The sequence below is a fragment of the Patagioenas fasciata genome, chromosome 2, assembly GCF_037038585.1.
Source record: "Patagioenas fasciata isolate bPatFas1 chromosome 2, bPatFas1.hap1, whole genome shotgun sequence".
In the NCBI taxonomy this organism is placed as follows: domain Eukaryota; kingdom Metazoa; phylum Chordata; class Aves; order Columbiformes; family Columbidae; genus Patagioenas; species Patagioenas fasciata.
Window position 1 is genome coordinate 76561514 of NC_092521.1, and position 12839 is coordinate 76574352.

At 38.6% G+C, this 12839-nt stretch overlaps 1 protein-coding gene across 11 annotated transcripts in view; it reads right to left on the reverse strand.

The window, feature by feature from the left end:
* Positions 1-12839, reverse strand: part of SEMA5A (semaphorin 5A) — a 339730-nt gene that overhangs the window by 224504 nt on the left and 102387 nt on the right. For all 11 annotated transcript variants that reach the window (XM_065830100.2, XM_071804451.1, XM_065830097.2 and 8 more), the window contains one exon: positions 10243-10441. In XM_065830100.2, the coding sequence (XP_065686172.1) occupies positions 10243-10375 (133 nt within the window). In that variant the 5' untranslated portion in view covers positions 10376-10441. The remainder of the gene's footprint in view (positions 1-10242; positions 10442-12839) is intronic.

Here is a 12839-nt window from a genome sequence, read left to right on the forward strand (position 1 = left end):
ATTGTTTAAGCATAATACAATTTCTTGATTCTATTGATTCTACCCAAGACTATAGCTCATAAAATATTTGCAGTACTTTAGATGTTGCATGCAGAAAATACAAAGACTAACACCATAAGCGACACTGTAACACAAAGGGCATACAGTGTAAAGCCTGACACTAATCTTGGTAAGAGCTTGAAACCAGGACTTCAAAGTGGAACATACTTCCCACTCCCTCCACTCCCCCATCACAAAAAGATACCCCCAAGCCAAAAAAAGCAAGCGACAAGCAAGATGTCCTGGTTTTGTTAAAAACAAGTTTCTCTTTTGGTGAATTTGCCTGTCAGCTAAAGCCTTCATATTAGCTGCATTTTTCTGGAGAACCCGACAAATATTTTGGTTAAACCTAGCAATGGAATGCAAACTTATTGATAAGCATGGATGGACATCTCGCGAGAGGGGCAACGAGAAAACTGATGACTGAGAGACTGACCAATGGTGTATAACATTCCATTCACGTGAATACTTCATATAAAGTGGGAGATCACGAGGATCTCTTCCCTTTTCCCTTTTTCCTTCCCTTCTGCTTATGGCCAACATTAGGAGAGGACCTTGCTGGTCGTCCCTGTGATCTGAGGCCTAGTGACAGACTGAATCCAGCTCCGGTTGGCTACAAAGTCTAATCCAGGACTTTGGGTGTTGGCTCTGCAGTTGCTGAGACTTACAAGATTGGTTTTGTATATTTTGTATTATTTTCTCTATTCTTATTAGTAGCATTAGTAAAACATCTTTAACTTTTCCAACTCTCTTCTCTCTGTCCTTCTTTCCCTCCCAATCGCCTGTCCTGAGTGGGAAGGGGGGAGAGGGAGGGGCAAAAGGGGGAAGTGGGGGGGAGAGGAGGTTAACAATACATCTGCCAGGGTTTGATTGTCACCCCGCAATCTAAACCCTCGACACAAGAAAAGAAAACCATGACCCACGAACAACAGGATAGCACTTCTCTTTGTAGAAATTGGTTTTGTTCCAAAGAGCACTGTCAAACTTTAGGTATTTGTCATTATTAACAACTACATTAGCTGATTTACTGTAGAGTTAGCTGTAAAATGGTGAGCTCCTAATTTTCAGAAATGGTAGAGAAGAATCACATTTCTTTGTCCGGAAAGCCTTCAGCACAAAACCTGAAGTGAGCACTGCAAGTGGAAAGACAAGCTTATGACAAGTGTGGTCTCACCTGAATGTGACAAATTGTCATGTAACAAATAAGTTTCTACCATGCTCAGCTACACAAACAAAATAAGCTGCTATTTAGCATCATATAGTCTTGTCAATAGCAAAAGAGCAGTGCTGCAAAAGGGAGGCAGGAAAGAAAGCATGTGAAAAAAATATCACTTTGAAGAAGCACTAACTGCACTTCTCTACTTCCACACCTTCTGTCAAACTCAAAGTATCTCTGGAAGTAGCAAGTGACAGGACAAGAGGAAATGACCTCAAGTTGTGTCAGGGAAGATTTAAATTGGATATTAGGAAAAAATTCTTCACAGAAAGGGTTGTCGGGCAATGGAACAGGCTGCCTGGGGCAGTGGTGGAGTCACCATCCCTGGAGGTGTTTAAAAGGCATTTAGACGAGGTTCTCAGGAACGCTGTTTGGTGCTAGAGTTAGGTTATGGCTGGACTCGATGATCCTGAGGGTCTCTCCCAATTGAAATGATTCTATGATTCTAAGTTCATGTGAGAATTTTAGAGGAAAAAGGGAAAATTAACAAATTCTTTTCTTCCAGTCCTCTAAAATTCTTGGAAATTGTAGAGCTGCAGGCAAGGCCCGAGAGTGGGCCAAGATTTCCCCAGGTCTCTCAGTCAGTGCAATAACCAGCAGAAGGCAACATTCAGTGACACGCAGTAAGGGCAGCCAGTACCACCGAGCGAGTGCAAGACAGGCCCCATAAATGCTGCACAGAACCTGGAAGGGAAGACCACTGGAACAAGTCTTTCCAGAAATTTGGTCCCTACCAAGTATGAAAACAGAGTTGCCCAGGAGCAGTAGGCCAGTAACTGCAATTGCCACCATCTTTCCTGAACTATCAGTCCAGGTTACTTTGGGAGAAGTAACCAAGAAGAGCTGAATTAAGGACATTTCCTGTGAAACACAAATCTGTGCTGCTGCTAGTAGTGCTGCCACTGGCTGGGCAGGCTGCACCAGCACCCCCACCAGTGGTGGGGCCTCCAGGGCCACTGGCTCCACTCAGCACAACTGCATCCTGCCAGGCTGTGACAACCATACATCCACGAGCTCCACAAAGAGCTGGGCACAAATGGGTAACATCAAGGCAAGTTAAAAAGGGACGACTCTTGGCTCCTTAGCCATGCAATGCTAACTAGCCATATACCTGGCTCTTCCTCTTCAGTCAACACTTGTCATCTTTGGACATGTTGCAACCCAGTCCCTGAAGAGAGAGAACCACTGAATTCAAATGAACCAGTATGGAGACTGTGTACAGACAACTTAAAACTTCAGCAAAACATAATTTACACTGTGTCAGATGATTTAGAAACAATGGATATGCTTCATTAATGCCTTTTCCAAGGGGTAGATCAGTAGAACGTTCACACTGACAGCTGTCAATAGGAGGTCTAGAGTATACCTTGAACAACTTCTGAAAAAAAAAAAGTAAAATACCATCTGTTGGAAAAATAATAGAGAAAAAGTAAAATAATATTGTGTTTCCTCCTATCTTTAAACATACCAAAACTTCTGGAAGATGACAGAACTTCAGCTGCTTAGGAGCTCCATTTCTTAGTTGCTGATCCGTTTCTTATACATATTCCAGTTCGGATGCTTTACAACCTTTCAGTAAAAATGCCCATCTCAAAAACAAACAAAAACATACAGATTTTACTTCCATCTGCCCATTTTGTACAGCTAGTGGAATGTGGTAGGAGCTTCTCACTCATCCAGCTGCTTCGTTAACAACCAGGAGATTTCACATGCCCCAAACTTCCACACTGGGGCAACAGGGAAGAAATAATCTACAGAAAGGCTCATAGGATGTGTCTGTGCAGCTTACTAGCCATTGCAGCCGCTACTGATTTTCAATTATTAGAAACTTACTAAAATTATTAATGTTCTGTGGTGGTCTAGCACTTGGCTGGGATGCCAAAAGAAGTGTAAATTGATGCTTGATTTAAAACATTATCACTTCACCCCTGTTTTTATGGGAATGCACACCAAAGAAACTGGGTGATTCAAAGAAATAGTAAGATGATAGTATCCTTCAATCTCCAAAGCTGTAATTTTAAAAATTAACTGTAAGCAGTTGAAAGTTGCTATTCTTCACCAGACACTTAGTCTCCTGTACAAAAGTAAAAGTAAACTTGATTTGTTATTAAAAAAAAAAAAAAAATACAACTGATGGAAGAATTATTTTCCTCCTTAAGAAGGGCTGGCTCATGACAGCATAGTACAAGCAATCTCATAGTCCTATTGTTAGGCAAACCAAAGTTGCAATATCTAGCAATCAACTTTTCTTCACTGATCAATCATCTTTATTTAAAAGAAAAACCCAAAAGAAGACAGAGGATGAAAAGCAATACACCTCAATCTCACTGTTGAAGCTGGCAGGAGGTCTTTAAAGTATATTTTTGAAAACCAGTGGAAAGGAAAAGCAAAAACTGAGCACCTGAATAGACTACTATTAAACAGTAGCTTGCAACAAGATTAGGGGAAAGAGAAGAGAGTGCAAACAAAAACAAGTTCATACACCATGAATCCTTCTTCATTCAGCCCACAAGTTATTTCCTCTTGGCACATGTTAAGTGCATGCACTTCATATACAAACCACATGATAAAATAAGCAAAGCGATGTACTGAGTCTATATTACTTAGACAAACATAAAGTGAGGGAATTCTGTGATGGTTAGACAATAGGGTTAAGTAAATATATTTCTTAGGATTCCCGAACCAAGGAATCAAAAAATAACTATGCTATTTTTCTCTTTTGGTTAACCACAAGTAGAAATGAAGGGTTTATGTTCATTTCTTCTATGGATAGAGACATGGTATTTTTGAACATGTTTATTCAATAGATAACTTCTTTACAGCACAGCCTGTACTTAAAATATCACTAAATACAGCTTCTAAAATTATGTCAACTGATTTTTTTTGTTGTTGTTGAAACAGCATAACCTTAGATTCTGATTACTTTATGGGAACACAGAATGAGATTTGCCCCAAAGCAGATTATCTCAGCTCTACACTCAACATCAATTAAGTCAAGGTCACAACTGCACTTTATTTCTAATAGAAAAGCCTAAGAAATCCATCTTTATGCAGTTAATCTGCAGGACAGCCAATACATATAACTTCACACCTGAAATTGGAGTTGGATCAATTTTTTTTCCAGTTTACTCTCTCACACCACTTAGTAGTTGTCATGGCCCCTTCAGTTCTACCTCATGTATGGGATCTGTTTACAGCACGAATCTTCAGCTGGGTGTGCAAGTTTTGACAGGTTCAACGGTTTCAAAGTTCAGCAAATATGAGGAGAAACAAGATGCCACTGTAACTACTTTTATACTTTCTTCTTCTTTCTGAACCAGTAATAAAGTATCAGTTCCATCTACCACAGAGGTTCTGTAGAGTGGGTGGCAAAGTGCTTTGAAACCTATGGAAATATTTAAACAAATGTTACACTGCTCAACTGGTTTCCTTTGGGGATTTTTTTTTTGTGTGTAAGCACAGTTCAACTCTGATAAACAGTCGTCATTTCTCATAAGCATCTCATTTTTTCTAAACACTGTTTGCCTATGATTTACCCCTCATTGTTCCTACCCAGAGGAAATTTGGTTCCCACAGCCTTTTGTAACTATTTAGGTTAAACAAAACCCTCTACTATATCAAGAGAGTGTGCTTTTCAAGAAGCTGACAATCAGTAAACCCTAATACACTTTACAGATCTAACATTTCATACATGCAGGCACATGAAAGCACATCCACATAAAATAAAATTTACTAAAAATGAAAATTGTAAGTGTCTATCTTTTATGTCCAGCTTATTTCAGGCCTTTTTCTCTCTTAATTTATTTCAAGGAAATATACTTATTTACACATTGTAAACATATGGAAATGTATGCAAGGACAAATAATCTCACTACAAGTCTCTGTGTCTCCATTCTGTCACTTGCACCCAGTTCTAGAAGTTGCACGCAATTCATAACCTCTATTGAATTTATGCTAGCAAAGCTGTTGAATCCTCAGTACATGTATGTAACATATGCAGACAGATTTTTTTTTTAACTTTATTGTTTTTGAAGTCTGAATTTCAAAAGACTAGCACAGCTTTGCACATCTGGAGGCAGAGTCCTCCTTGGAGAGAAAGGAACTTAAAAGACAGACCATGCATCATCACAGTTACTCCCACCACATAAAACACTGAACTGCACACTACCAGGCTGATCCTGTCAATCAAGCTCACAACTTAGAGGTCTGCTTTTATATAAATTTGATCTCTGTGATCATTCCTACCAACTTTAAATAAAGAGAAACTGAAATATCCAGCTTCCAAGGAAGACACAAAAGTGCCTTAGTCTAGTCTAGGAAAGACCTCTGACAACAGATTTCAGAGCGGAAACATTTTCGGAACTACAGTAGACTTTCTTTTTTAATATAGCCTCTGGGAGAGAGAAAAGATACATTATGCATTCCTAACATTTATTATGCAGATAAACAAATTACAATGTGATTATTACTACAGTGCATAACACAGCTAAAATGAAAGAGATTTTTAGATCATGTCAAAAATCCTTTGAAAGTCTATGCATCTCACTCACTTCTGCAACTTACTTTCCTTTTCCACCAGCAAACAAAGTACTTGAGTAAAGGTTCCCAACTGGTGGGTGAAATTCTTGTCATTTGATATCAGGAGATACATCAGCCTTTCAGCTAAAAAATATTTAGCAGAGAAAAATCAGTGGTAGAAACAGTATATGCCTCTTTACAAAAGGTAGCTTGACAGGATTATCACCTAAGTGAGCAGTTTCTGATGGGCAGTGGAAAGAAAGTAGGTTCTTTCAGGAGAGACACTCCTTTTCCATATTTCAACATGACAACTCCTGGGGACTACTTTTTCTTTTTATTAGTTTCTTGCAGTCGTTCATCCATACACTACACCAGACTCTCACTCTGTTAGTTTTATTTAATAGTTTATACTCAATCTACCATGCTTCTCAAAGGAAGACAAATCAAATAAGTACATTGGTATTTTGGCAACCAGAAACTACAAAAAGGGGCTTTAGTCAGTTATAAATAAAACAAAAGAGATGATATCTCTGTAAAGTTAGTACTGAGTTTACAAGCTTTAAAGTACCTACCACTCAACCTTGGCTGATGTTCAGCATCCCACACAGCATTTAGCTCTGGTGGATCTAATATTATTATAAGATGACTTTACAGAATGGTCTACTAATGCAGTATTCAAATGAAAAGTTTTGTAGATGTTAAGAATTTATTTCAGGACTCTGTGTTGGTCTAGCAGCACTAATAATAGAAAGAGAAGGCATTTTCCTACCGGCATTCATGAAGACAAAAAACGTCACAGGAAAAATACAGAAATTGGGAAGGTGGCTGGTTCAATCCTGCCAACTCCTACTGAAGGATTCATTGACAATGTAGCTCCTCACACACATCTCTTTTTTATACTTTGAGATCCCAAGTAGTCCGTTCCTAATATATAGCTTCAAAGACAAACCTCTCAGTCATCTTTTCCTTTGGTCTCATATCTTCTGTTTTCCCTTAACAAGCAGTCCTGCAGCTACGAGTCAACCACTGTGTGCCCACACCAATTATGTTACCCAGCTATCACATACTGTATACTCCAGGGGTGTCAAGCTCATTTTCACCAGGGGCCACAATAGCCTCATGGTTGCCTTCAAAGGGACGAATGTAATTTTAAAAACTACTCCTACATTTATACAGTCCTAAAATTTCATTCGTCCCTTTGAAAGAAACGACGAGGCTGATGTGGTCCCCAGTGAAAATGAGTTTGACACCCCAGTATACTGCATTATAAATATGTTTCTATGTGTACTTTCTAAGATTCACTGACGATTCCCAACCAATTATTGTGGTGAGCATGAACTACAGCGTGTCAGAATATTTTAAGTGAAGGAAAACTTTTTCAAGATATGTCAGTTCATAAAAGTTATGTCTTAGATTCCTACTGATTAATGATATTTTTACCACAAAGGTCAAGAGGGAGTCTTGCACTGAAAAACTTACTAAATCTCATAGTAACAATCTGACAATAATGCCTCTATATAGTTGTATCTCCCACATATATTTACAGCAAAAAGGAATTGGCTTTGTTCAGTAAATTCTGTGACACTATCTGTGGCTACATCAGAAGATGCAACTGAAATAAGATGACAGAGGAGTTCTCTGTCCCCAAAAAGCCTTAGTATAGTAACTTAGAACTGGAAAGGCAGGACCAAGCTAAGTGCAAGATACTCTCCTAAATTATAGCTGAATCAGACTCATGAACCAACACATTTTCAATGAACTCTAGCATGTGGCTCTGGTAGTGAGTCTCAATTATTTGCTTTTACAGTTGCATATGCGAAAGAAACAGACATGCAGCAATCCCTTAGTTTGTGAAAGTAAGAAGTGCCAGAATTTTAACTGTGTTACTTTAATTGGCAACTCTGTGTATGTGTGTTAAGATAAAAATAGCTTTTGTTAAAACTAAATTTCACACACAACAGGAACACAAGGAAAACCAGATATTGCAGGAGAATAAATCCTACTATTTAGTCCATCAATAAACAAGAGATAAAAGTCTCTCCTTCACAACAGATTGATGTTTTGGAGTTCCCAGGTACAGAATGCAATCACTTTAGTTAATTCCCTAATGTATTGGAGAAACGAACAGCTGGCACCACTACTCTTATTAAAGCATTAAAATGCCAGAATAAAAATACTTTCTGTAGAAAAAAACAACATTATTTTTTCTAACTTTATGAAAAGAATGGAAACAAATATTTTTTCAATTAAAATTCAATAAGTCCTAATTCATTGGAACAAAAAACCTCAAAAGTTACACATGTACTTTCTTAGAAATACAGGAGGAATGCAATATGTAATATAATATATCTTCATCCCTACATCCTCATAGCTACAAAGTGTTTGGAACTTGTTCTAAATTGCGACACTAATGGAAAAATCTCGATTCAAATAAATTAAAAAAAAAGCTATTAAACAACTTTTTTTTTTTTTTTTTTTTACACACAACATTCACATTCCAAGCATTCTTTGCTTTGTTCTAACTATTCCTCAGTGGTCCATCCCAATACTCAAGGCAACAACCACTTGTATGAAGAGAGTGGCCTTGGAAAGCAAGGAACTCATGGTGGAGCTCCAATGCAAAAAGGCTTTATGTATGTATAAGATGTAAGCAGGGACAAGGTGACTAATGAGGAATTTAGAAAAACCACATGGGCATTTAAGGACTGTCTCAGGATAAACAAAGTTCAATGGGAGTTAAGGCTTGCACAGAATGTCAAGGGCAACAAGAACAGCTTCTACTGCTACAATAGTATTGAAAGGTCAAACAAGGAAAATATCAAAGAATCATAGAATCATAGAATGTTAGGGATTGGAAGGGACCTTGAAAGATTATCTAGTCCAAATCCCTGTCGGAGCAGGAACACCTAGATGAGGTTACACAGGAATGTGTCCACATGAGTTTTGAATCTCTCCAGAGTAGGAGACTCCACAACCCCCTTCGGCAGCCTGTTCCAGTGCTCTGTCACACTCACTGAGAAGAAGCTTCTTCTCAAGTTTAAGTGGAACCTCTTATGTTCCAGTTTAAACCCATTACCCCTTGTCCTACCATTGTTTGTCACCAAGAAGAGCCTGGCTCCATCCTCGTGACACTCACCCTTTGTATATTTATAAACATAAATAAGGTTACCCCTCAGTCTCCTCTTCTCCAAACTAAAGAGACCCAGCTCCCTCAGTCTTTCCTCATAAGGGAGGTGCTCCACTCCCTTAATCATCTTGGTTGCCCTATGCTGGACTCTCTCCAAAGCCTGTTCCTGAACTGGGCAGGTGATCTAGTGACAGCAGACACAGATGGTGCTGAGGGACTCAATACATCCTTTGTTTCAGTCTTTACCAACAAGGTCCCAAAGGCATCTGGTGTTTAGCGACAGGATTCAAGAACTGCCAGAAGTAGATGCAGCCTGAGTCAGGGATGACTTGCAAGATGTCAACCTATATAAATCCATGGGATCAGACAAGCTGCATACACGGACACTGAGTTAACCAGACATTATTCATCTCTGAGAAGTCACAGAGATGAAGGAAGGTCCTCAGCAGTTGCAGGAAAACACGTGTGAACTACAGGCCAGTCAATCTCAGTTAAGTTCCCAGGAAAGTTATAGAGTTAGGCCTCTTGGAATTCACTTTTCTGGACATACAGAGAAGATGGTGACTGAGAACAGTCAGTATGGATTTGCCAAGGATAGATCATTCCTGACTAACCCAATTGCCTTCTTTAATAAAATGACTAGTTTTGCTGATGAAGGAAGACCAGGAGATGTCATTTATCTCAAGGCTTTCAACACTGTCTCACTGCAAGTTAGGATGTTACAGGATGTCTCTTCAGGTGGGGAGCCAGATGGGTAAAAGGACTGCTGGATGATCAAGCCCAGACAGTAAATGTTTAATGGACCTTACCCCACCATGAGGCTGGTAACAAGTGGAATATCACAAGGGGTGATCCTGGAACCTGCCCTGCTTAACACCTTAATCAACAACCAGGGGGAAGAAATAATGTAGCCTGTAAATTCTGCAGGTAACACCAAATTCAGAGAAACAGTTGATACGCTTGAGGGCAGGGCTGCCGTTCAGAGGGACTCAGAATGGCACTGGAGGAATGGGCCAAGAAACACGTCATTAAATTAGATGTACACATGCAGAGGCCTCCACCTGGAAAGGAACAACCCCATGCAACAGCAGAAGCTGGTTTTAATCACAGAGGAAAATGAGTCACCCATCTTTCAATGATGCATTCAGCACCAAATTGTGAACAAACTTTGCAAGACTAGTTGTATTTCATTTGTATGGAATAAAGTCCAGGTTATTATATAACAGAACTAAATGTTCTTTTTTTTTTTTTCCCTCCCATACTATTGCACATTGAAAACATGAAAAGGTTACACAATCCTTAGCCTACTTCTGGAAAAGTATTTTTTGTGCTTACCCCTTACCTTTGTATGCAATAACTGGGTGCTCAGCTCTGTGGCAGTGGGTATCTTCTGTTGTTGTTGGCTCCAGTATTCCTAATACCCCAAGTCCTGCCAACAGCATTGCAAGGAGGCAGCTTCCGTTCATGGTGGTCATGCTGTCCTCCACAGCAGTCACTTCTTTTAACTGGCTACTCTTCTTGCACACATGTGGGAAAAGCACCTGGAGAATTCAAAGAAATTTACTCAAGTAAAAAAGCAAGCCACAGAAAAAAAAAAAAGACAATTCTTGATGTTTAAAAACAAAGCAAAACAACGTCACTTTCTGTTTGTGTCATATTTGACTCCTCAAAAGTATGCTATTACCTGTTCCTCTAATTACTTCATAAACTTATCTTCAGCTACACAATTCAGGAATATTGATTTATCACCCAGCAGGATTCAAAAACTGTTTTTCATTCTCCCCCTCTTGTACTTTCAGGTTTCATTTTGTAATGTGTGTGGGGAAAATAAAGTTCTGCAACTTTTTTTTTTTTTTTTAGATAACAGCAAATGTATCTAAATCTGTGTTCCATGTTCACTTGGATCTACTGCTCCTTGCTCTCACAAAGGAGAGTGCTTTGCTTTACAGGATGAAGGCTCACTGATTCTGACATTGGCTTAATGGTTGCTCAGCTTGCATATTACACATGCTAATGCTGAAGACAACTTTCTGCTAAAATCTAGACACCAGTCATGGATGTAATGGTACCAGTACTCAGAACAAAGTTGAAGTTTCAACTCCCTGATATTTTGAAACAGCCAATAACTAAAGTAATGGAATATTCACAGCATCAATAGTATTTTAGATACTACCTAATTCCTTTAGCTTTATCATGACAAACATTACAAGCAGTAACAACCTAATGCTGCTAGCCAAAAAACTTTTGCCACTATCAGCTTTATTGAGTCCCATAAGCTTGCTTGCTTGCACACAGTTCATAAAATCATAGAACATCAGGTTGGAAGGCACCACAAGGACCATCTGGCCCAACCTTTCTTGGCAAGACAAGAATATGAGACATCACTGCCTTTTGGGGGAGAAGACTGGAAATCTGAGACAACCCCATAATGGTAGAGATGTAATTCTGCTAATTAATGGAGCAATTTGAGAAAAAATAATCAGCAATATTGACTTCTAATACATTTGAACTGCACTGCAGCATGCTGTTTAATAAGGTAGAAAAATTCTATTTCTGTAATATAAATGTCCTAAACACATGAAATAAAGGCCTGCTAATTAAAAGATATTCCGTAATAAGATCAGTGTGTTTCAAAAGCTATATTCAGAAAGCAGAATGGGTAGTAAACATTGCTCCCTAACATTATTCTATCAACATCTGTCATAAGATGAACTGCTCTTCTCTTATCACTCTATTTTGTTGCCTTTAGAAGCCTTCCAGCTAAGACCTGGACACATCTAAATGAATTTGAACTAAAATAAATAGATCAAAGACATAATATATCCGAGCAGTACATAAATTTAATAGTCAATTTTAGCTTCTCTGCTAAATTTGCTTTTGTTTCAGAAAAAAGGGGTGTAAAGTTTCTAGGCAGTTAAAGTTATATTCCTGCCTTTCTAAGTAGTATATATTATGATGTCATGTGCCAATATGAATCTGTCCCTGTAAATTGCTTGTGGTTCACAGCAGGCACTATCTCCTCATAGAAATTCCAAGCACTTACACATATAGAGGCATGAAGCGCCTGTTCCAATGTTTTGATAGTTCATTTTCTGCAAGGGTGACATTTTGAGCATTATGCTCTATTCTTATCCAAATTCAACCAGTTTACGTGGGTTATATCATAGCTAATGGACATTACTAATTTACAGATCATTACCAACAGCTACTTCCAATTCAGGTTTCTCTAAGATTATGTATGTGTGTTTAGGAAGCAAAATGAAGGACAGATACCACATCACAGACTCTCAAAAGCTGTTTTTCACGCACATAGCAGGAAATTCAAATAGTAGCAGGAATTCAAACACTAGGAATATGGTACTTTCCTGTTAAAGAAACACAAACTTTATTTGTTTTAATGTGTAAAATCTCAGAAATATCCATAAATATATTAATACAATGGATAGAAATTAAACAAGAATGAAATTAAACAAGAACACAACTAAACATTTGTACTGGAAGCTCAGCCTTCTCTGTCTCCTTGGCTGTAAATGAAGCTCTATAGTCTTTATGTAACCAGGTTTCTATATCCCAGCCAAGTTTCAAAAAACAACTCTGTCCAGGACACAACAAAAAGAGAATCCTCTTTCTCTAGAAAGAAAGAAAAGGACCAGTACCCTTCATCCAGATACTAAATCTCTGCATATTTATGGATGCCATGGTTTCCATTACAAAAAGCATACTGACTTTCATGGCACTAATTCTGATATTAATACAGACTAAGGTGTAAATGTTGACAGGTGTGATGTCATGCAGGTATCAAGAGGACTTCTTGCCACCTACTTCCTATGTGCCAAACTCAGTAACAGAAGCAAAGATTCCCTCACAACAATACATCTCCTCAGCCCTTCAATCCAAACAACATCCTCTGGCAAGACAGGCTGCTTACATGCCAGAGTT